We start from the raw sequence: 25,781 nt of genomic DNA, 5'->3' as shown, positions 1-25,781 counted from the left end.
AAAAGGCCAAACGATTAGTTCACAGGCTAACCACTTATTTTCATGTTTAGTTTTCACTTGTAATACCAGTGCATAAAAGAAGTAGCTAAAGAAAATGAAAAGAATCACAAATGACTGTTAAAACCCTTTACTTTTGAAAGGACTTATTTTGGTGGAGGTGAGAGAGAAGTGATAGTCTCCCCAAAGAGTAACTTTTTCTTCATGCATTTTACACAGGCATGGTATGTGCCTGCAAACAGCGGAAGGAGTTTACACAAGAACTTGGCTGGTTTTTTTTCCTTTCACACATGTGCAACACAAACATGATTATGATTAATCACTTACAGTAGCATCTGGCCCGTTTTCATCTTACCCATGGGGCTGTGCAACTTAGCCAGTTCAGAACACAGTGCTCCTCTGAAGCCCCTGCTCAGACCTCGGGACTCAGAGCCTGTGACTCCAGCAGCCAATGCCAGTCTGGTGACCGAAGGAGTGAGGTGGAGAACAGGTTGCTTTTACCTGCTGGTCCTATTTCTTTCTGCTCTCAAACGCTCCTATTTTCAAGGTAGAATTTTAACACCGTAACAACTAGCTTTTACTCCCTTGGGTGACTAACATACTTGACAGTGTAATAATACATTTGCCCAAGTAAATTTGCTAATTGTCCCTACAGGTGAAGAAACAAGACAGCTATGCTTCCAGTCAAATAACCTTGGCAGTGAACAACAAAAAAACAGGCTTGAGAATATGGGCTAGATTAAAGGAAACAATTTCTCAGATTGGTTAACTAAGGCAAATGCTTTTTTGCTTGAGAATATACGCAATGTATCAGCCAGCAAATACACCATCATCTTTGCGTTGCTAAGTGTCATATAAGTTCCCGCAGGTGTTTTTCACATTCTAAATCGAGGCCAGGTTGAATGAGTCAAGTTTATGGGTAGACAGTCTGCTGCAGCATGCTGGGCAGTGTTTATTGGTGCTCTTGGTAGAAATGGTTTCCTTTTCACTGTATTTTGGGGAACACAGCGAGGCCTTGCTGCTGAGGATTCATAACATATAGGAATGTGTCAAGAGCCCTAAGAAGCCTAAGTATAAAGAGACTTGTCTGCAAGGCTTAACCTAGGGTTTCCCACACTCACTGGAGCATGGGACATTGTTCTTCACAGCTCCTGAATTACTGTTGTTTAAGCAAGCCACTGCAGAACTCGGCCAGTTTGGGCAACTGATTATGGTATAACTGAAATTTTACTAAAATGTTCTTGGTTTTTTAAAAAAAACACCTTGTGCAGAAATGTAGCAACTGTAAATTATTTCCCAACTGGTGTTTTCATAAACATTCAGTATAAATGGCCATTAAGAAGGTACAGTTATTCATGTTAAAATTAATCCAAGCATGCCCAATTCCACAAGGCATGGACATCTGAGCACTCCCTCTGCCAGGCATACTCCTTTTCTAATTTAATCTTCAAAATGACCCGGCCAAAGTCCATAAACTGAAAGGTTATGTATCACTAAGTGACAGAGCTGGGGATGGAACTCAAGTCAGTGACTCGAGACGTGAGTAAGTTACAGGTTTCAGATGAATGCATAAAATATCTTTATGAAGACAACCATGAGAAAAAAGTTACTATGGAATGTAACTGAGAACTTTTTATAAAAGACTTTCAAAATTCTGCAGTTCCATCTAAAACAGATGAATTAGATTTCCTAATGAATGATGGAGGCACAAAATGTTTTAGACTCAGATAAAGAAAACCCAGCAGCTAAAGAAAAATTCCTTTACTTACAAACCCCACCCCCAACTAACCCAAGAGCATTTTAAAAATAATTCAAAAGTAGTTGTCAAAAGATCCCCATCAATTCATTACTGGTGGAATACCCAAAAACTTAACAGGAGTTTCAAGAATTCCAAACTATACATTTATAAAAATAATATAACATCTGTCAATACGAACAGGAGGGCCCAGCTTCCCGCTCGGCAGTGTCTGTGTCTGGGTCCTGCTCTCCAGCCTCCTTCTCCTGCTGCTGCTTCTTCCACAGTTTGGCCATGGCCAGGAGCTTGAGGTTGGGTTGGTTGGCTGCATCTTCGGGAAAGATGTAATCATAGTATTCTTCCCACCCTGCATCTGACTACAGGGACAAAGAAAAACAGAAGATAAGCTAACCTGTGGCTGAAATGCATTTTCCAGTTACAGCAGAGAATCGTCACTGTGGAGCCCAGGGTTCGTATTCAACTTACTGTTACTGTGCAAAACAACATCAAGGCCTACTTTCAAAGTTCTACTTTCAAGGGCAGGCCCTGGAGACCGGGAGTGAGTGCGTACTGCTGGATGGGGGGTGTTGCAGCTGCTGCTCACTGAAAGCAACAGCGTGGTGGGAAAAGTGCTCCACAGTCAACCAGAAGATACGCAGTGTCCTCCATCCCACCTTGCAGTCCTGTGTGTGAGATTTTGAACTTCTAAAGATTTACTTGACTTTCACCTCACAGTGAAGCCACAGACCTGGGACTCCTGGCTCCCTGCCTGCCCCTCCCACGTCCAGTCGGCCACTGGCTGCACTCCCCATGGGTGCACTGTCCCAGATTCCAGCACCGCCTCTCTGATACAACAGCCTCCCAAGAGACCCTCTGCATCCAAGCCCCTGCAATCCACCCACAGGAGACGCCAACTGCGTCAGAGCTCTGGGGGCTTTCCTACAGCCGACAGGGCCTCCCCTGCATTAGTTCCCACCTAGAGGCGGAGCTACCCTGCCCTCCACCTCCTGTCTAATGCTCCAGAAACAACACACTTCAGACAGTTCCCAGAACCAGCAGTGCCAGGAAGACCCTCTGCAAGCCCTCCTTGGGGCTCCACCCTGGGTGGACCGCACACCCTGCCGTGTTCCCACAGCAGCCAGACTGTGACCGACTCCTTCCCCATCTGCTGACCCCGTCCTCAGGCTGTACACGTGCCATGCATTGCACACACATTTCAAAGTCTGGGGCGCTTCTGCTCGGCTGGCATGGAGGACCAGCACAAGCTCAGTCCTTACCCCGTCGTCAGCCTGGACCTTTCTCCTTTTCTTGACCTTCTCGGGCATGAGCTTGTCCACTCTCTCCTTATCTGACGCTGTTCCAAATTCATCCTCAAAGTTTCGCCACGACTCCAGCAGCATGAGCCTCTCTTCCTTTTCCTCACAGTTTCGCATGGTTTTGTTAGCCTCTTCATAAATTTGTCTGCACTTGGCCAAACTTCCTTCTTTCCCTGAAGACAACTCAAACTGTGCAAAACTGATCCATACCTTAGAAAGAAATTATTACCAAACCAAATTAACCATGTCACCCAGGAAACAATAATGTAATAAGCTAATTTCTTGTTGACAACATCTGAACATACCTACTGTATTCATCTCAAGTATTCTAAAGAATGTAACCTATTGACTAGCTGCTTCTATACAGTAATGGTGAAGAAGTCTGCTTTTATATCTAATTAGGTGTCTGAAGTAATCTTAATATACTGAAAAAAGTTTTAATTTTTATTCAACCTACAATATCCAAGTTGCTCACATGCAATATAAATATTGGCCTGGTATAAGCTTAACATTCCAAAGTCTTGAGACTCACAAGCTCTCTGTAAAAGGAAGCCACTTAAAATATATTAAAAAAAAAAAAAATATATATATATATATATATATATATAAATACACTATTTCTTCCAGACTGCTGATTCGAGCAAACACACAAATCACAGAATACCTTGACGTGCTGTGTCCGCTGAAGCAATCTTCGGTAAAGATTTCGTGTTCTCTCAGTTTCTTCCTGCTCAATTTCAAAATCAATATATGATTTCCAAAGCACCTGAGAAAGACAAATTCATAGGTCAGTCTTGACATTTAAAAAGCAACATGCTCTTGTTTGAAGCACAGCCTAACTAGCATCTCAACCTAGAACATCCAGGAACCTAGAACTTTCTAAGGAACACACAGGGGATATTACGACTAATGCCAGTATTTACAAGCTGGCCAAGATTTGGCTAAGAGTCTACATTATGAGAAAAAAGACCTTGGATCTATTTCCAGATTCTCTTTTGAAATTTCCCAAATGTTGGACTTAACAAGAAGAGCAGAGAAACTTAACAAACCACCCAGCACTATCATAAGCCTGCCACATATGAGGAAATTGTGTGGAGAAAACAGGCCTCGGTCAGTCAGTGTACACTGTTTTTGCCATCACTGTAAGTTCCCTGATGCGTCTGAATTCAACTCAACAAGCATCCAGGGACCAGCTGCCCACTCGCCTGGTACAGCCTGTCAGGGCACAAGGACAAGAAAGATGTAGCCTGGTCACCTGAGACTGCAGTCTGTGGAAAAGCTGAGGCCAACTCATGGGACCAGTGACCGAGAAAGCCCTGCCCAGTGCAGTCAGTGGGGCCTGGTAAACCACTGAGTGCAGTCACCCCAGAGCAAGATTCACAGAACACCTGCGCAAGCCTGGAGGTTCCTGAGGTTCACGTTGTCCAGGCTGCAGTTTGGCACCACCTGGAGGCTCGAGCTTACCCCATAGCTGGCCAGGCCAGGGCACTTGTGCCTCCAGGAACATCCTGATTTGGTGAGGGCCTAATCCAGGCAAATCTGTGCCAGAAGAACCCCTCCCCTGTACTTCACGTGGCCTAGACTGCACTGCCCTGGCCGCCCCCTTTAGCCTTCTGTTACAGAAAGGCAGGAAGAGCCCACCTGTAAAATTACAATTCATCCTGGTGTCACTGGGGCAGGGCTGAGCTACCCGCTAGAGAGGGCTTCTCCCCCTGCCTTTCTGTCTCTAAAACAGAAGCCCTGATCTTAGTGAAAGACTACAGGTGATATTGTCCCTATGCTCCAAAAGGCACACAGACTTAGATGGTTATCTAAGGTAAAGCTGGGCCAGTGTCTGAAATAAAGCCAGTCAACGCAAGCGCCTCACCTCTGGCATGTCCAAGCGTGGCTGACTAATGGCTAACTCGTAGATCGCCCGGGCTCGCTCAATATCGCCAAGGATTGTCTCTAATTCTGCAAATTTAATCCAAGAGGTACAGTTTTCTGGCCCAAATTCCAGGAACTTTTCATAAAGCTTCCGGCATCTGTCAAATTCTCGAAGCTGTAGCTCCAGTTCTATGTAACCTTTAAATAATTTGTTCTTTGGACATTTGCCTATGGACGTTCCCTGGAAAAGAAGACACCGAGGTGATGCCTGAGTGGGTCTGACTTGTGCAGACATCCTTGACCTGGCTGAGAAGCCGTTACTCCACTGAGCAAGAGCCTTGGTGCATTGATCCGGTGAACCACCCACTCCCTCTGCAGTACCACACTGCTCTACTGCTCCTGACAGAGGCCCAAAGAAACCCTCCAGCTCACTCAGCCATCAACTGGGCCTGTTCAGTAAGAGGCAGGGTTGCTGAAGTGTTTGGAAAACTATTTTTAATCTCACCTAGATTCTCAGGATCTCTTATGGAATCCAGATGTCAAAGGAGAACACTTCCCATGATAAAGGGGTTATCAATGAATGAACCCTGCTGCCCACAGCCAGGGGCTTATCAGAAGGACAGCTGCATCTGATCCTATTGAGAAACTTTAGAATACCTGTCAAGACGGAGGTGCATTTAATATACCAAAAATCTTGCAGAGGATCAGACTACTAACAATTTAAGATCAAATCTCCCTAGCCGCAGGAAAGATCTGGTTAACAGGTAGCTGTAACTGTCCATTGTTGACAACAGAATAATTTAAGCATTATCGCCCAATCTTCCCTCTAAGGCCCAGCTTTTGAAAACATGTCTCAGGTTATAAAGGCACAGTATTTCTCCTGCCTTCTTAGTGGGGGACTGGACAACCTGTAAACACTAAGATGTAAATTTCCTTCTCAAAGGACTTAATGATGCATCATGATCCTTTATTTACTCACCAAAGCTCTTCTGGCAAATGGTAAATTTTTCTGTCTTATTTCAAACTGTGCATATAGTAACCACATTTTGGCAAATGTGAACTAGAAAACAAAAGCACAAAAATTCACTTAAACTTAAATTAACACAAGGCCACAAGTGAATTTCCCTAAAGCTTCACAGCTAGGGCAGATGTATTTTCTCGTTTATAAGCTAAGCTAACAATATCTGACAGAAATCACCAAGAGTAATCTGGACACTTCACTGTGACGCAGGGCTCTCCAGCCCCCACTGAGGGGCAGCTTTGTGGGTGTGCGGTTAGCAGGCAGAACACGCCCCTCTGTTCCAGACAGTAATTTGGTCAACATCGCTCGCTATCTCTGGTGTCAGGAAATAAAGCCAACTGCCCACAGTGGGCAGAGACCACGTGTCAACTGCTCCCAGAACACCCGTGTTCCTGTGCCTATGGACATCCACGCAGGTGCCAGCAGCTGGCTGTCCCTGTGCAAGCTGAGTGCACTCCGCTCAGTCTGTTCCCATTATGATCCTCTCGGAATTTCTCCATTATCTCTATCAGTCATTGGTCACTTAAAGGCTGTCCATTCAACTAGACTGGAAGCTGTTTTCAGAGGCAAAGAGCATACCTAGTTCTTATTTATGTTTTCCTAGGGTGCCTAGCACAGGGAAAGAGCTCATCAACAAATAGGATTCCTCGGGATTATTTCACAAGTAACAGACACAGGATTTTCATGTGTTTAGAACAGAATGCTTACAGCAAACATACCTTTTTATGAGGAATGAGTTCCAAAGAGGCTTGGTAAACCTGTCTTGTCCTCTCAGGATCCTACATGAGGATAAGAAATTTGCACAAAATATTCATGTCCAATACTAATTTTACCATTACTAACAAAAATGTATACCCCTAACACTGAATATCAGTAATCCAAGTCTATGCCCCAACCAGTAACGCTGAAGAAGCTGAAGTTGAACGGTTCTATGAAGACCTACAAGACCTTTTAGAACTAACACCCAAAAAAGATGTCCTTTTCATTATAGGGGACTGGAATGCAAAAGTAGGAAGTCAAGAAACACCTGGAGGAACAGGCAAATTTGGCCTTGGAATACGGAATGAAGCAGGGCAAAGACTAGTAGAGTTTTGCCAAGAAAATGCACTGGTCATAACAAACACCTTCTTCCAACAACACAAGAGAAGACTCTACACATGGACATCACCAGATGGTCAACACCGAAATCAGAATGATTATATTCTTTGCAGCCAAAGATGGAGAAGCTCTATACAGTCAGCAAAAACAAGACCAGGAGCTGACTGAGGCTCAGACCATGAACTCCTTATTGCCAAATTTAGACTTAAATTGAAGAAAGTAGGGAAAACCACTAGACCATTCAGGTATGACCTAAATCAAATCCCTTATGATTATACAGTGGAAGTGAGAAACAGATTTAAGGACCTAGATCTGATAGACAGAGTGCCTGATGAACTATGGAATGAGGTTCGTGACATTGTACAGGAGACAGGGATCAAGACCATTCCCATAGAAAAGAAATGCAAAAAAGCAAAATGGCTGTCTGGGGAGGCCTTAAAACAGCTGTGAAAAGAAGAGAAGCAAAAAGCAAAGGAGAAAAGGAAAGATAGAAGTATCTGAATGCAGAGTTCCAAAGAATAGCAAGAAGAGATAAGAAAGCCTTCCTCAGCGATCAATGCAAAGAAACAGAGGAAAACAACAGAATGGGAAAGACTAGGGATCTCTTCAAGAAAATCAGAGATACCAAGGGAACATTTCATGCAAAGAGGAGCTCAATAAAGGACAGAAATGGTATGGACCTAACAGAAGCAGAAGATATTAACAAGAGATGGCAAGAATACACAGAAGAACTGTACAAAAAAGATCTTCACGACCCAGATAATCACAATGATGTGATCACTGACCTAGAGCCAGACATCCTGGAATGTGAAGTCAAGTGGGCCTTAGGAAGCATCACTACGAACAAAGCTAGTGGAAGGGATGGAATTCCAGTTAAACTATTCCAAATCCTGAAAGATGATGCTGTGAAAGTGCTGCACTCAATATGCCAGCAAATTTGGAAAACTCAGCAGTGGCCACAGGACTGGAAACGGTCAGTTTTCATTCCAATCCCAAAGAAAGGCAATGCCAAAGAATGCTCAAACTACTGCACAATTGCACTCATCTCACACGCTAGTAAAGTAATGTTCAAAATTCTCCAAGCCAGGCTTCAGCAATATGTGAACCGTGAACTTCCTGATGTTTAAGCTGGTTTTAGAAAAGGCAGAGGAACCAGAGATCAAATTGCCAACATCCGGTGGATCACAGAAAAAGCAAGAGAGTTCCAGAAAAACATTTATTTCTGCTTTATTGACTATGCCAAAGCCTTTGACTGTGTGGATCACAAGTAACTGTGGAAAATTCTGAAAGAGATGAGAATACCAGACTACCTGATCTGCCTCTTGAGAAATGTGTATGCAGGTCAGGAAGCAACAGTTAGAACTGGACATGGAACAACAGACTGGTTCCAAATAGGAAAAGGAGTTCGTCAAGGCTGTATATTGTCACCCTGTTTATTTAACTTATATGCAGAGTACATCATGAGAAATGCTGGACTGGAAGAAACACAAACTGGAATCAAGATTGCTGGGAGAAATATCAATAACCTCAGATATGCAGATGACACCACCCTTATGGCAGAAAGTGAAGAGGAACTAAAAACCTCTTGATGAAAGTGAAAGTGGAGAGTGAAAAAGTTAGCTTAAAGCTCAACATTCAGAAAACGAAGATCATGGCATCTGGTTCCACCACTTCATGGCAAATAGATGGGGAAACAATGGAAACAGTGTCAGACTTTATTTTTCTGGGCTCCAAAATCACTACAGATGGTGACTGCAGCCATGAAATTAAAAGATGCTTACTCTTTAGAAGGAAAGTTATGACCAACCTAGATAGCATATTGAAAAGCAGAAACATTACTTTGCCAACAAAGGTCCGTCTAGTCAAGGCTATGGTTTTTCCTGTGGTCATGTATGGATGTGAGAGTTGGACTGTGAAGAAGGCTGAGTACCGAAGAATTGATGCTTTTGAACTGTGGTGTTGGAGAAGACTCTTGAGAGTCCCTTGGACTGCAAGGAGATCCAACCAGTCCATTCTGAAGGAGATCAGCCCTGGGATTTCTTTGGAAGGAATGATGCTAAAGCTGAAACTCCAGTACTTTGGCCACCTCATGTGAAGAGTTGATTCACTGGAAAAGACTCTGATGCTGGGACGGATTGGGGGCAGGAGGAGAAGGGGACAACAGAGGATGAGATGGCTGGATGGCATCGCTGACTCGATGGACGTAAGTCTCAGTAAACTCCGCGAGTTGGTGATGGACATTGAGGCCTGGTGTGCTGCGATTCATGGGGTTGCAAAGAGTCGGACACAACTGAGCAACTGATCTGATCTGATCTGAACACTGAATATGTTTCCACAAGCTGTTATTCTATTTATCATCAAAAGCGAACTAACTTTGGGCATCAAGCTTTGGTCAAAGACCTGCCCACAGCACTGAGCCACCAAGTGAGAGCTTCTCAGTGGGGTGTGTGACAGCAGGAACAAAGATGTTCTGCAGTCTTCAACCAACAGGATTCGTCTTTTCCTATTAACTTACAACCAATTTCTGAAAATTCTACTTAAGAGCAAGAATGTGCAATCCAGCTGTGATCCCTAGTTATGAGAAAACCCTGGCAACTATAAATAATGAAGCTATTCTTTCAAGCACCTCAAGGTGCAAAAAAAAAAAATCAAAACTAAAAACCACCTCGCCTGTGCCCACAGCAGGTATAGAGAGTTTAAAACGTGGCAGAAAGAATGTAAATGGCTGCAAGGAGGCCTGTAAGAATGTACAGAGAAATTCCTGTGTGGTCAAGGCTCCGCGGTTATCAGTTCCCACCCACGCCAGCTGGCTGCCCAGGGGAGCAGCCCCCCGCGGCCAGGACCCACTCTGCACCTTGGCCTCCAGCTCCTCATAGAGGGCGTAGTTGATCCACAAGTAGATGTAGCGCTTCCAGTGCCTCTTCTCCTGCACGGGCGGCACGTTGGCAATGGCGCGCTCGTACACTTCCCGCACCGTCTCGGCCTCCGCATCGCTCTCCACCAAGCGCAGGTAATCGAACCACGCGTCGTAGTTGTGCGGGTTAGCCTGGAAACACCAGGCTGGATTAAACAGAAACCAAATCCAGAGCTGCACCTGCTGGATTAGGCGAGCTGACGGAAGGCACCAGACTGACTTTCTATACTCCAGCAGCCTTTTTTCTAGACTTTACACTATTTTATTGAAAAATACCATTCTTGAGATTATATAAATAGAAAGGGAAAAGGAGAGAGAAGACAGACTGTTACCAGGTTCCCCAGCAAAGCTCCTTTCACCTACAACAGCCTTTTTTTGGGGGGAGCATCCCAGTTTTTAAGTTGGGTTTCCAAGGTGGCGCTAATGGTAAAGAACCTCCTGCCAATGTAGGACATAAGTGGTAAAGAACCTCCCTGCCAATTCGGGACATGGGTTCAAACCCTGGGTTGGGAAGATCCCCTGGAGGAGGGCATGGAAATCCACTCCAGTACTCTTGCCTGGAGAATCCCATGGACAGAGAAGCCTGGCAGGCTATGGGGTCACGGAGTTGGACACAACTGAAGCGACTTAACACACAATTTTTAAGTTTTTTAAAAGAAGGTATAAATGGAAAAATGACTTAGAGGCAAATGCATAAAAATTAATTAACAACTGGTTTTCTGTTTGTTTTAAATGAAGCAGCAATTGGTAATTTGCTGGTCAAATTACACACAGCTCTGTGCTGGGTGATGCCCTGCACACCTCTCCTCCACAGAAGTGAAGGGAGCCAGGGGCCCACCCTTCCTGGCCCCTGGAAGCCACTGCACTTGGCAACGTAAGGACCCCTGTCTGAGAGTCTGGCTCATGCTGGTGGGTGACACAGAGATGAAGGACAGCGGGAACTGGCTTGTGGAAGCGCTTTCCGTTGGTGGGTTGATCATTCCCAGCTGGAATGAAATGTGACTGTCCCACCTTCTTCTTCAGGACTCTCTGCAACTGGCCTGATTCCTGCCCACTTTCCAAGCCTCCTCCCCCAGCTTCCTACTGCTTCTGCAAAGCTCCCAGTATCTACAGCCATGAAAACAGACGTCTGTTCTCCTAAGTGTCTGTTTATGTATGTGACTCTATGTCTAAATTTAATATTATAATAGGATTGTACCACTCTCACAACTGCAGAACCTGCCTTCTCATTTAATAATAATATATCTTGAACATATTTCGCTGACCTCATCTACCACCACTTGGTCCTTTGTTTGGAGATATCTTAATTAATTTGACCAGGCAGAAATATTTTAAAATACATAGCAGAGCAATAAAGGCAAACACTACTACCTTTGAATTCAAATCAAAACAGTATGTTACAGAGAGAGATGAGGATGGAACTGTAACTACAATAGTCTTGCTCAGGCAGCTAAAGGGTAATGTATAAATATGGTTCTTTTAGGTCAATCTCTGACTCTTCCATCTTCTTTAAATAATGAGCTCAAATGGGTTCCAAATTTCCTTTGCTCAAGTTCTTTGTGTCCAGTTAGCAGCCAACACTGTGACTTCCAACACTCGCACGGCAGAACAAGTCCAAGTGCTGTCTGCCTGCCTCTTCCCTGTCCTGTTTGCCGGTTTACTGCAGACACAGGGTGGGGAGAGGCCTGGCTGGCAGGCCCGTCGGTGCCGCCCTGTGACTCTCACCTTCACCTCCTCCTCGTACTGGAACCTCCGCTTGCTCACGATGATGTCTTCGATGCCCCGCCTGTCACCAAACTTCTTCTCAAAGATGGTATAATTTTTAAAGAGTTCCTGGGCCTCCTGCTTCGAAATTCTATCCAGGGCATACTTGTAGATCACTCGCACCCTCTCAAACTGAAAGCAGACAGGATGGTTACTCTTCCAGAACACAGCACTCTTGTTCTAGCCACAGCACGGGGAGCAACTCTGACATAAAACATGACCTGTAGGTTAGACTGTGAGGCCTCAAAGTGTCCAAAGTACGGTTTTCCCTCTCCCTTTTGTTGAGGTACTTTTGCCAGGATGGACAGACACTCTGAGCCCCACATTTAAGTCCACCTAACCTGCCAGCTGGACATCGTCCTTGCATCTTGGACTCACCTGAGTCCCGCCCAGCTGGGTCGTTGTCAGACTCCTCATTCCGGTCTTGATCACGCACCTGCTCAGCCAGGGCCCTCCCCCTGCCCCCCACCCCGACTCCTCTCTCCCCTGCACCCCCACACTCCCTGCTTCCACAGTCCACCCCTTCTACCTCCTCAACTCAGCCCTCCACTCCCCCCAGGTCCCTGCTGACCCACCTCCATCTCTCTGTGGACCATGTGAAAAGCCCCCATCCCACTTCTGCCGCTCTCTCCCCATACACTGCGCTTGAAGCAGCCACAGGCCCACCACATGTCACACAGACGACATCTGACCACTTCCTGCTTAAGACCCTCCACACCTCCCACCAGCCTGAGGACAGAACCTGAACTCACCCCTGGGACCTCTGCAAGACCCCACACTCAGACCCCAGCACATGGCCCTCCCCATCCCGGATTATCTGAACTACGAGAAGGGATTGTTTTCCACATATACTACGGGAGAACACAACTGACTTATTTGTGGGGCCATCATTGTTTTCATTTCAAATTCTGTTCTCAGTACTGAAGGCTCTAGGCCTTTTGTTTCCCAGGCTCATTACTTGAGAAGCCTTTTAATCAGAGTATCAAATGACTCTTAGTTTGTAGATAATATTCTCATTCTAGATTTAAAGATCTGTTTTCAAGTAGAGCACACAAAATCAAGACCGCTGTAATACAATCTATAACCACTCCCAACCTGCAGGTTAGTGACGTGCACTTTTCCCTTGAGAAATCATGTTTTCGTATTTTGAAATTATTTTCTCCAAGGATAAGTAAGAAACTGTAAATGAACTCAACGTGCACAAAAAGTCATCCTTTCTAAGCTCTTTTGCAACATAATTGATTTCCTTTAAGTTTACCTACTTCTTTCTGATTTTCCTCAAATTTGGCAAAGGCAACATAAAGGTGCTCGTCCATATGTTCGTCCCCGAAGAATTCAACAGCCCTCTCATACACTTTCCGTGCGTGGGCAAAGTAACCATGCTTTTCTTCAAAGCGGGCATACTTAATCCAGTTCTTCACATCAGGGTGCACAAGAACAAGTGAGTGGAATGAAGGAAAAACCAGGTAGCACAATGTGGCTTAGAGAACAAAAACCCAAGCCCAAACCCAGAACCTCAACAACACCCACTATGGCTATGGGGGTGACTGGAGACACACTAGCCTGTGACTCCCCAGGGGGCAGTGTCTTGTTTCTCTGGCCTCCTCCAGTGCGTCTTCATATTTTAGGAGTAGTACAAAGAGGAGTTTGGAGTCATGAAAAGCTGAACCCCGTGACTAGCCATGTGATCTGGGCAAGTTCTTACCTTATCTAAGCCTCAGTTTATCATCTATAAATGATAAGAAAATAGTAACAACCAACCTCATTTAATGATTGTCAACTATAAATTAGAAAAAATGTGTAGAAAAGTCTTTGCAATTTCAGGTCAAAAGAATGTGCTCAACAAATGGCACCTGTTGTGGTATCTGCTTAGTAATAATATCTGAATTACTGATTAAGGAAAAAACTTCTGAGAGGACTCTGGATGGCAGAGGAGGATGTGGCGCTCACCTCTCCCTACAAGTACACCAAGAGTACAGCTAGACAGGGAACAGTTCTCACGGAGCACCTGCTGAACACCAGCAGAGGACCTCAGACACCTGAAAGAACAAGAAGATGCCCACGTATCCAGGCAGGATGAAAGAAAGAAAAGCAATAGCCAACAGTGAGCAGGATAGGACCTGCACCCCTGGTGGGGGACTGGAGGAGAGGAGAGATTCCCGCACCTGGGGAAACCCCCTTACAGCTGGAGAGATCAGCTGGTTAACACAATCAAAGATGACATAAACAGGTGGAAACACATACCATGTTCGTCGGCTGGAAGAATCAATAGTGTCAAAAATTATGATACTGCCCAAGGCAACCTACAGATTTAATGCAATCCCTATTAATGGCATTTTCCACAAAACTGAGAGAAAAAAAATTTTAATTTGTATGGAAACACAGAAGACCCCAAGTAGCCAGGGCAATCTTGAGAATCAAAAACAGAGCTGGAGGAATTAGGCTCCCTGACTTCAGACTATACTACAAAGCTACAGTCATCAAAACAGTATGGTACTGGCACAAAAACAGAAATACAGATCAATGGAACAGGACAGAAAGCCCAGGTACAAACCCACACACTGACCTATGACGAAGCAAGAATAGGCAATGGAGAAGAGAGTCTCTTCAATAAGCGGTGCTGGGAAAACTGGACAGCTACATGTGAAGGAATGAAATTAGAATACTACCTAATACCATACACAAAAATAAACTCAAAATAGATTACTAAAGACCTAAATGTAAGGCCAGATACTCTTAGAAGAAAACAGAACACTCTCTGACATAAATCACAGCAGTATCTTTTTGAATCCCCCTCTTAGAGTATCAAAAATAAAAACAAAAAACAAACAAACAGGACTTAATTAAACATAACAGCTTTTGCACATCAAAGGAAACCATTAAGAAAATGCAAAGACAACCCATAGAATGGGAGAAAATACTTGCAAATAAAGCAACCAACAAAGGATTAATTTCCAAAATACACCAACAGTTCATGCAGCTCTCTATAAAAAAAAAAAATCAAAAAATGGACAGAAGATCTAAATAGACATTTCTCCAAAGACAGACAGATGGGGAAAAATCATAGGAAAAGATGCTCAGCATAACTAATTATTAGAGAAATGCACATCAAAACTATAAATACCACCTCATACTGGTCAGAATGGCCATCATCAAAAAATCTGTGAATAATAAATGTTGGAGCAGACACGGAGAAAAGAGAACCCTCCTACTCTGTTGATGGGAATATAATTTGGTACATTTGGTTTATTTGAATATAATTACGGAGAACTTAATGGAAGTTCTTTAAAAAACTAGAAACAGAATTACCATACGATCCAGCAATCCAACTCCTAGGCATATATCTGGAGAAAACCCTAATTCAAAAAGACATATGCACCCCAGTGTTCACTATTTTAATTTGCAGCACTATTTACAATAGCCAAGACATGGAAGCAACCTAAATGTCCATCAACAGAAGAATGGATAAAGATGATGTGGTGCATACATACAATGGAATATTACTCAGCCATAAGAATGAACAAAATAATGTCATTTGCATCAACATGAATAAACCTAGAGTATCAAAAAAAAACAAACCACCCAATCAAAAAATGGACAAAAGATCTAAGTAGACTTTTCTCCAAAGAAGAAATGAAGTCAGTCATACTAACTGAAGTAAGTCAGAGGAAGACAAATACCATTTATCACTTACAGGTGAAATTTAACAACAACAACAAAAATGACACAAATGAACTGTGTGGCAGAGAGAAACAGACTCACAGATCCCAAAATCAAATTTATGGTTGCGGAAGGGGAAACGTGGGGGAGTGATGGACTGGGACACAGGAATTAACATACATGCACTACTGGGCTTCCCTGGTGGCCCAGGCAGTAAAGCAGCCAGCTGCACTGCAGGACACCTGGGTCCGATCCCTGGCTCAGGAAGATCCCCTGGAGGAGGGAATGGCAGTCCACTCCAGTGCTCTCGCCTGGAGAATGTCATGGATAGAGGAGCCTGGTGGACTGCAGTCCATGGGGCCGCAAAGAGTCGGACACAACTGAGTGACTAACACACACACTGCTAAATATAAGATAGATAACAGGGACCTACTGTACAGCACAGGAAACACTTCCGTGGTCAATTATATTGGAAAAGATTCTGAAAAAGAATGCATATATGTATATACATACATATATATATAAAACTGATTTAGTTTGCTATATAACACAACATTGTAAATCAACTGTACTCCAATAAAGATTTAAGGGAAAAAAAGAAGTTCCTGGTGGTCCAGTGGTTAGGACTCAGTGCTTTCACTACCATGGCCCAGATTCAATCCCTGGTTGGGAGAACAAATATCCTACCAGGTGTGTGGCATGGCCAGAAAATCAAAAAAAAAAAAAAAAAAAGGAAGAAGGAAAGAAAAAACATGTCACGAAAAGAAAACTACTAATCAGAGCCAACAGAGACATTTTTGATTACAATTTTATTTCTTCATAGGATGTGTTTTTCATCTACTTTCCTTGAAGAAATCAATTAAATTTCAAAGTAGTAACACATTCCAATAGGGCAATGATTAAACAGTATGCAGTCCATGGGGTCGCAAAGAGTCGGACATGACTGGCAAATGAACTGAACATGTTCCATTAGGGCAATGATTAAAGAGCACCAGCTCTGAAGCTGACTGGCTCAAATCCCAGCCTCACCAGCACCTGAAAGGTGCTATCCTGCCTCAGATTCCTCATCTGCAGAAGGAAGCAGCTTCTGAATCGAGGGCTGTCACAGGGATTAAACAACAGTATCTGTAAGGCGCTTAGAATAATGCATGGCACAGAGCAGGTGTGATACATGCTTTGGTTAAACTAGTAATACCAAAATGAATAGTCACAGTTAAGATGCTAAAATTACATAATAAAGTTGAGTCTTGTTTCTCACGGTACTTATGCTCTATGAAGTCACTCTGCTTGGAGAATACCAAATCGCTACTCCCAGAGGAAATATGTATGCATGATACACGCACACATATATACTATATCTATACATATGAATACACACATGTATCTCACATAGACTGTGATTTTCAATCCTAAAAATAACTATCATTGGCAAATTCTTTTATTTTAGAAAAGAGAAAACAAGTCTCAGAAGTGTTAAGTGACATGCCTAAAGCTGCCCACTAACCGGTGCCAGAGAAGGAATTCTGTCCTGTTCAGCTGGCCCAGAGCCGGGCGTCTCCCTCCCCTGCACTGCCCCTCCCGCTCCCTGCCCCAGTCAACCCTGCAAGAGAGCAGAGACAGGAAGGCAGACGGCCGTTTTGTTTGTCCTCCACTGGGACCAAGTGCCTCGGGTGATGCAAATTTTTCATCACTCTGGGGCTTGTCTGCAAACGACTGCCAAAGTGCCACAAATACTGATTGTGGATTTATGAATAAACGCTAGCAAGTAGGAGATAAACCAGCACAAGAACAGTGAAACACGAATCAAGCACTGCTGAGGGTGCTCTCCCGTCACCATCTCCTTCCTCCTCACAATCCGCCCACAGCAGGGACTTTTACCTCCCTTCTAAAGATGAGGGAGCTTCCCTGGTAGCTCAGTGGTAAGGAATCTGCCTGCCAACACAGCAGACACCGGTTCGATCCCTGGTCCAGAAAGATCCCAACATGCCATGGAGCAACTAAGGCCGTGTGGCACGACTGCCGAGCTTGTGCTCTAGAGCCCAGGAGCCGCACCTATTGAGGCCTGTGTGCCGAGAGCCAGTGCTCTGCAATGAAAGAAGCCTGCACATCTCAACTAGAGTAGCCCCCACCCGCTACAATGAGAGAAAAGCCTGCAGAGCCAAAAAATAAGTAAATAATTGAAAAAATAAAGAGGACACCTAGGCTCCAAGGAGTGATCTGACGCATTGAGATCACATGGCTAGTAAACAGTAAACCTCTGGACCAACTCCAGTACCAGTGCCCATGACCAACATATACCCCAGAGCAAACAGGGTCTTACGGTATTAACTTCCACAAAGAACCAGTGTTAATGCCAAAGTATAAACAAACCCAAGTCTCCTTGGAAAAGACACAATTATCCAGACCACAAACTTTTGTTCTGAATACTATGTCCCTAGAAAATATAAACGCAACTTATGAAGCAGAAGTTGACTTCTGGGCCAACATCAGTGACTACATGGCCCAGCCAGACCACAGCCCCCCGGCAGTGCAGCAGGCAGACCCATCTGAAGGATATAGCGCTCATAGATGGTGCGGGCCCGGTCCACCTCCTTGTATCTCAGCTCGAAGTTGATGTACGAATGCCAGGCCTGCTCCTCTGGCCGCCACTCCATCCAGCGCTCGAACACCTGCCGGGCACCAGCGATGTTCCCGAGCATCTCCTCCATGTACGTGTACTTGTACCTTCAATAGAACCATCTGAACTTATCAGTCACGGTCAAAATGACTTCAGAAAAAAACGGTCTTTGGCAATCTCTGGCTCTAACTTTGTTAACACATGAGAGTCAGGGCTTTATCTTCCCAAAAGGTGAAGTCAAACATGTTTTCCTATTAAAATAGAAATCTGAAAAGGATCAGACATTCTGAAAAGGATCAGACATTGGAAAAAAAGGATTTTTCTCCTCAAATGTTGCTTAGTTCAACAAAAAGATTCTTTTGTATAAAAGACTGTAACCAAAACTTCAGTTTTGATTACACAGCTATTATATATTGGGATTATGACTTAATAGACCAGAGGACATTAAACAGTAATGAGTGTACGTTTAAAGAAAAAGTAGGATGCAAGACTTAATACATATGATTACAACTATAAATAAAATAATTACACAGGGATTCCCTTATGGTCCAGTGGTTAAGAACACCTTCCATTGTAGGAGACACGGGTTTGATCCCTGCTTGGGCAACTAAGCCCATGAGCCACAACTACTGAGCCTGTGCGCTCTGGAGCCCAGGAACCACAACTAGAGAATAGCCCACACATCATAACAAAGACCCCACATACTGCAACTAAGAGTCGACGCAGCCAAATAAACAAACGAATATAAAATAAACACATGTACACACAAAAATGTGGAAATTTAGTCTACAAAAAGCCATTTCATCAGATCAGGAACTTACCAGAACTGGTTGACTCGAGGCAAAGTCGTTATGGCTCGGTCCCAGATATTCCGGGCGTGGTTGACCTGGCGATTCTTCATTTCCATCTCGGCATATTTCAGCCATAGCGTAATATTTCGGTAGTCCACATCCAAGGCACGTTCGTATATGGATCGAGCCCTTGAGAAGCCAGATTTGGAAGGTATCAGTTACAGCACATGCAACACACCCGGCAACCACCTCCACGGCTCGCTATTCTGTCAGGTGTTTACTGTGAGCAAGGTTCCGGGCATAAAAAGGTGACAAGATACCATGTTCTCAGGAGCCTTACAAGTTGTAGAGAAAGACTGACATGCGTGTAACTGCAATGCAATGTGATGTTACAGTGAAGGTCTGCACAAGGAAGCAGAGGGGAAAGAAAGAAAAATGTCAAGTGGAAAAGTTAGTTAAGCGGTAGGTGAGAACTTGGGAAAAGTTCCCAAGACTGAGGTGAGTGGCAGGGGGCCGGGGGAGGGGTGGGGGTCCCTGCCACTCCTCAGGGATGAGGAGATGCGGTAGGCTCTGGGCCTGGCCAGGGCAGGGGGAATACTGGGAGAACACAGGAAGGTGGGACAACAGGAAGGGTCAGGTCATGATTTCATTTTGTTGGCCACTGATTTTGAGTGGAACAATAATTCTTAAAAAAAAAAAAAAAAAAAAAAATTTCCCAATATGGAGAAAATGGATAGAACTGCATTTCTCTGGCTGCAGAGTGTGTGCTGGTGACGAGAATCACCTGGAGAGCCTCCTCCACTGTTCCTCCCTTGGACCAGCCCACCACAGCATTCCTGAGGCCCCTCAAAGGAAGCCTAGGGTCCCAAGGGAACAAACTCTGAAAATTTTTATTTTATTATTATCAGAGGCACACAGTTTTACACGTGCTTTAACTTCTATGTTTTTGTATCTGGTAACTTAAGAATTTCTATTTACAGAGTTACATGCTCAGTGACTTTACCTCTGAATCTCCTTTAGACTCTCTTCCCATTGTGCATATTTTATCCAGTTACTAATCACAGTCCTGTTTTTTCTTATGTTATCTTCGAAAGTCTGGCAAAAAGCAAAAAGGGTCAAATTAAAGGGAAAGTAACTAAAGATGACATTTGTCTATTAACCCTTGTACTAAGAAATTTATTCATTTTGCTCTTATTTAAGATAAATTACATCCTGGAATCCTTGAGAGATAAGAAACCCACTGAAGAAGGTTAAAGTCACAAGTGTTTCTTTAAAATCTTACAGGCAAACAAAGAGAAAACTTTAGATAAAAATTATTAGTAGAATTGCTGACATTTTCTCTTATTGCCCGTTAACAACTGGTACTTTAATATACTCTACACGTGTTACTAATGAGAAAGCGTTTCTGACTGTTTAAGTCCTCTCAGTAACGTCTCAGACATTACTGAGGATAACTAAATATGTAGATACAACAGGATGAGCAACAGGATTTAAAAAAAAAATAATAATCCCACATCCTGGGGTGGGGCAGGTCGGATCAGATCCCCAGGTCTTACCTCTCAGCACAGGAGGCGCTACAGACAGAAGACCATGGCGCAAACTCACTACTCCCGCCCCTCCTCAGCTGTCAGTTGTTCTGCCTGGTAAACTCCCACCCGAGTTTGATTCAGCACTAAAAATTCTGTCCGTGGTGGATTTAACGTAAGACAGACAACTCGTGGTGTATTTTATGAAGTTTAGCGATAATGCAACCGCTTGGTGAGCAGAAGTCACATTACGCAGGTGGCCAGAAACACTAAACTCTTCTTAGTTTATAGTCTCTCTAATCAGTGAGGAACTTTTCAAACTCTGACCTATAAATTCTTAATGATATTGACAGACTAAACCAGACCACACAGACCAACCTTCCTCTTCCGTAGTTTGTAATCATTTAACTCTTCTTCATCTGTGATCTTCTGTTGAGGGGGAGGTGGAAGAAGCTCAAGTTCTCTCTCCTTAGCTTCTCTTAGCAGTTGCTCTGCAGTGATCTGAACTTCAGCTGGGGCTTTGTTTTTCACCTTTTAACACAGGAGACATTTCCATTTTTAGCAGATGCTTTTCACACAAAGTATAAGAAACAAATGAACTTTTTTTAGAATGTGAACTTTATAAACACTATTACAAGATGCCCCCTTTGCATGACGTGCTCGCATTTCTCTATGAAACTAAAAAAAAAAAACCCACAAACTTTTTAATTTCATGCAAGGTATTTATCACAAAGCCATTGATAAAAGTCTCAAGAGGAAAGGTAGCAAAAACAACATTTCTCTTTTAGAATAGTATAATAAATTTTGAGGATGCCTAGGTAAAACTGAAACCATAATCACAGAAAACTAGTCAATCTAATCACACTAGGACCACAGCCTTGTCTAACTCAATGAAACTAAGCCATGCCTTTGGTGCCACCCAAGACAGGCGGGTCACGGTGGAGAGGTCTGACAGAATGTGGTCCACTGGAGAAGGGAATGGCAAACCACTTCAGTATTCTTGCCTTGAGAACCCCAAGAACAGTATGAAAAGGCAAAATGATAGGATACTGAAAGAGGAACTCCCCAGGTCAGTAGGTGCCCAATATGTTACTGGAGATCAGTAGAGAAATAACTCTGCAAAGAATGAAGGGATGAAGTCAAAGCAAAAACAATACCCAGTTGTGGATGTGACTGGTGATAGAAGCAAGGTCTGATGCTGTAAAGAGCAATATTGCATAGGAACCTGGAATGTCAGGTCCACGAATCAAGGCAAATTCGAAGTGGTCAAACAGGAGATGGCAAGAGTGAATGTCAACATTCTAGGAATCAGTGAACTAAAATGGACTGGAATGGGTGAATTTAACTCAGATGACAATTATATCTACTACTGTGGGCAGGAATCCCTTAGAAGAAATGGAGTAGCCATCATGGTCAACAAAAGAGTCTGAAATGCAGTACTTGGATGCAATCTCAAAAACGACAGAATGATCTCTGTTCATTTCCAAGGCAAACCATTCAATAGTAATCCAAGTCTATGCCCCGACCAGTAACGCGGGAGAACCTGAAGTTGAACGGTTCTATGAAGACCTACAAGACCTTTTAGAACTAACACCCAAAAAAGATGTCCTTTTCATTATAGGGGACTGGAATGCAAAAGTAGGAAGTCAAGAAACACCTGGAGTAACAGGCAAATTTGGCCTGGGAATACAGAATGGAGCAGGGCAAAGACTAATAGTGTTTTGCCAAGAGAACGCACAGGTCGTAGCAAACACTCTCTTCCAACAACACAAGAGAAGACTCTACACATGGACATCACTAGATGGTCAACATCAAAATCAGATTGATTATATTCTTTGCAGCCAAAGATGGAGAAGCTCTATAAAGTCAACAAAAACAAGACCAGGAGCTAACTGTGGCTCAGATCATGAACTCCTTATTGTCAAATTCAGACTTAAATTGAAGAAAGTAGGGAAAACCACTGGACCATTCAGGTACGACCTAAATCAAATCCCTTATGATTATACAGTGGAAGTGAGAAATAGATTTAAGGGCCTAGATCTGATAGATAGAGTGCCTGATGAACTATGTACAGAGGTTCGTGACATTATACAGGAGACAGGGATCAAGACCATCCCCATGGAAAAGAAATGCAAAAAAGCAAAATGGCTGTCTGAGGAGGCCTTACAAATAGCTGTGAAAAGAAGAGATGTGAAAAGCAAAGGAGAAAAGGAAAGACATAAGTATCTGAATGCAGAGTTCCAAAGAATAGCAAGAAGAGATAAGAAAGCCTTCCTCAGCGACCAATGCAAAGAAATAGAGGGAAACAACAGAATGGGAAAGACTAGAGATCTCTTCAAGAAAATGAGAGATACCAAGGGAACATTTCATGCAAAGATGGGCTCGATAAAGGACAGAAATGGTATGGACCTAACAGAAGCAGAAGATATTAAGAAGAGATGGCAGGAATACACAGGAGAACTGTACAAAAAAGATCTTCACGACCAAGATAATCACGATGGTGTAATCACTCACCTAGAGCCAGACATCCTGGAATGTGAAGTCAAGTGGGCCTTAGAAAGCATCACTACGAACAAAGCTAGTGGAGGTGATGGAATTCCAGTTGAACTATTCCAAATCCTGAAAGATGATGCTGTGAGAGTGCTGCACTTAATATGCCAGCAAATTTGGAAAACTCAGCAGTGGCCACAGGACTGGAAAAGGCCAGCTTTCATTCCAATCCCAAAGAAAGGCAATGCCAAAGAATGCTCAAACTACTGCACAATTGCACTCATCTCACACGCTAGTAAAGTAATGCTCAAAATTCTCCAAGCCAGGCTTCAGCAATATGTGAACCGTGAACTTCCTGATGTTCAAGCTGGTTTTAGAAAAGGCAGAGGAACCAGAGATCAAATTGCCAACATCTACTGCATCATCGAAAAAGCAAGAGAGTTCCAGAAAAACATCTATTTCTGCTTTATTGACTATGCCTAAGCCTTTGACTGTGTGGATCACAAGAAACTGTGGAAAATTCTGAAAGAGATGGGAATACCAGACCACCTGATCTGCCTCTTGAGAAACCTATATGCAGGTCAGGAAGCAGCAGTTAGAACTGGACATGGAACAATAGACTGGTTCCAAATAGGAAAAGGAGCACGTTGAGGCTGTATATTGTCACCCTGCTTATTTAACTTCTATGCAGAGTACATCACGAGAAACGCTGGGCTGGAAGAAACACAGGCTGGAATCAAGATTGCCGGGAGAAATATCAATAACCTCAGATATGCAGATGACACCACCCTTATGGCAGAAAGTGAAGAGGAACTAAAAACCTCTTGATGAAAGTGAAAGTGGAGAGTGAAAAAGTTGGCTTAAAGCTCAACATTCAGAAAACGAAGATTATGGCATCTGGTCCCATCACTTCATGGGAAATAGATGGGGAAACAGTGGAAACAATGTCAGAATTTATTTTTGGGGGCTCCAAAATCACTGCAGATGGTGACTGCAGCCATGAAATTAAAAGACGCTTACTTCTTGGAAGGAAAGTTATGACCAACCTAGATAGCATATTGAAAAGCAGAGACATTACTTTGCCAACAAAGGTCCGTCTAGTCAAGGCTATGGTTTTTCCTGTGGTCATGTGTGGATGTGAGAGTTGGACTGTGAAGAAAGCCGAGCGCCAAAGAATTGATGCTTTTGAACTGTGGTGTTGGATAAAACTCTTGAGAGTCTCTTGGACTGCAAGGAGATCCAACCAGTCCATTCTGAAGATCAGCCCTGGGATTTCTTTGGAAGGAATGAACCAGTAAATTGGCCACCTCATGGGACGAGTTGACTCATTGGAAAAGACTCCGATGCTGGAAGGGATTGGGGGCAGGAGGAGAAGGGAACGACAGAGGATGAGATGGCTGGATGGCATCACTGACTCGATGGACGTGAGTCTGAGTGAGCTCCGGGAGTTGGTGATGGACAAGGAGGCCTGGCATGCTGCGATTCATGGGGTCGCAAAGAGTCGGCCACGACTGAGTGACTGAACTGAACTGAGGTAAAACTCTATAACTAGAGGTCTTATCTAGATGTGCGTCATGCCTTAACTGGCATTTCAACCTCTATTTACAGAATCCTTCAATTTCTGCCTTGGCCCCAGGTGGATAACCGTCTTTGATCTTTCATGGCATTTCAAGTCAAAGACATATTCAGTAAGTTCCTATCATTAGACTGTAAGCTTCTTGAGGTCTTAGAGCTGTGCTGTCCAACACAGCAGCCTTGAATCACATTTGGTGAGTCCAAATCGGGCTGCAAGTGTAAAACACACAAGGGGTTTTGAAGACTTAGTATGGGGGGGAAAAAAAAGAATAAATTATCCAATCAAACTTTTTGTATTCATGACATAATGGAATGACACTATCTTGGATACACTGGTTAAATAAAATGTATAATTAAAATTCATGTCACCTGCTTTGACTTTGTTTTTACTGTAGCTATGAGAAAACTTAAAATTATCTATGTGGCTCACATTAAATTTTTATGGGGCCTGTGGAGCCCAATAAAAGTTTATGAAACTGAACTATAAGAAATACTAAGTATTTAATGCCATGTGTGCAGTGAGGATGCTGAGGGTGCCTATCTAATGAACATTAAGTGCCAGAAACTGTGTTGAGTGCTTTCTATGCACTCTCTCCCGGAATTATCCAAACGGGTACCTAAAAGGCTCTAGAAAGTCATCTGAGCTGGAGAAAGACGGGAGGGAAGAGTATGTGCAAACGTTTAGGACAAATGCTGTCACATATTAAGCATTCGCTAAGTATTAACCGCCGACGAAAAAAGTCAGATCAGCCAAAACACAGACCTTGTCATCTCTTCTCACTCCTTCCACTCTCACCCGGGGTTGACTCCTATTACCGCCTTCAGCACAGTTTAACCATCACTTCCTCGGCAAAGTTTGCGCTGGAGACCCCTCACACGAGCCCAGGAAGCCACGGCATATTCCTCTGGGACTCAGGAGTCTTTGCAAGGCTGCAATTCTACCCTTACGGAGGGCAGCTCTTAGACTGCTCTACCCGGAGACCAAGCGCCTAACGAGTGTCTGGTTCGGGGGGTCTGTGCTGAAGGACGTCTCTCCTCCCCCAGATAAACACCTTCTAACACGACGACCACACGGACGCGGGAGTGACCCCCACGCCCGGCTGGCCCTTCCCGCCCGCGGCCCCCACTCAGGGAGGGACGACCAGCTCCCCGGGACCACACGCCTCCCGCCCCGGGCACCACCGAGGCCGGGCCAACCCCGTCCCCGGCCTCCTCCCACAAGGCCCCGAGCCGCTCACCTTGGCCACTTTGGGGATCCTCTGCTTCCCGGCCGCGGTGGAGGCCGCCATGGCTGCAGCGGCGACAGCGGGCGAGCCCGGGACCACAGAACACCTTCCCCAAGGGCTCGCCCACACCGCGCAACTTTCTGACAACAAGCTGGATCCCGGAACCGGAAGCGGAACTGGCTGGA

At 44.0% G+C, this 25,781-nt stretch overlaps 1 protein-coding gene across 1 annotated transcript; it reads right to left on the bottom strand.

The window, feature by feature from the left end:
* Positions 1–111: 111 nt before the first annotated feature.
* On the bottom strand, positions 112–25,772 carry CRNKL1 (crooked neck pre-mRNA splicing factor 1). Its single transcript, XM_027559599.1, has 14 exons — positions 25,609–25,772; positions 20,684–20,836; positions 19,783–19,874; positions 18,810–18,968; positions 17,929–18,095; positions 12,974–13,152; positions 11,673–11,843; positions 9,888–10,079; positions 6,655–6,714; positions 5,894–5,974; positions 4,916–5,155; positions 3,713–3,814; positions 3,010–3,258; positions 112–2,109 (listed from the first exon to the last, which is right to left on the bottom strand). Exons 1-14 carry the CDS (start codon positions 25,657–25,659, stop codon positions 1,924–1,926), a joined length of 2,082 nt encoding a protein of 693 aa, XP_027415400.1. The 5' UTR covers positions 25,660–25,772; the 3' UTR covers positions 112–1,923.
* Positions 25,773–25,781: the final 9 nt, after the last annotated feature.

This window comes from Bos indicus x Bos taurus, chromosome 13 (genome assembly GCF_003369695.1).
Source record: "Bos indicus x Bos taurus breed Angus x Brahman F1 hybrid chromosome 13, Bos_hybrid_MaternalHap_v2.0, whole genome shotgun sequence".
Classification (NCBI taxonomy): Eukaryota; Metazoa; Chordata; class Mammalia; order Artiodactyla; family Bovidae; genus Bos; species Bos indicus x Bos taurus.
Note: the sequence above shows the minus strand (reverse complement) of the source record. Positions and strands in the feature narration are given on the sequence as shown.

Bases quoted from the DNA above. Each gene is read 5' to 3' on its own strand.
- CRNKL1 (XM_027559599.1), bottom strand. From the start codon at position 25,659: ATGGCGGCCTCCACCGCGGCCGGGAAGCAGAGGATCCCCAAAGTGGCC. The intron at 13,153-17,928 runs ATATCCTTCAGA...CATTCCACTCAC, and splicing joins CCGCACCATCTATGAGCGCT to TTGTTCTTGTGCACCCTGAT. The intron at 10,080-11,672 runs GTGAGAGTCACA...TGGTGTTTCCAG, and splicing joins AGTACGAGGAGGAGGTGAAG to GCTAACCCGCACAACTACGA.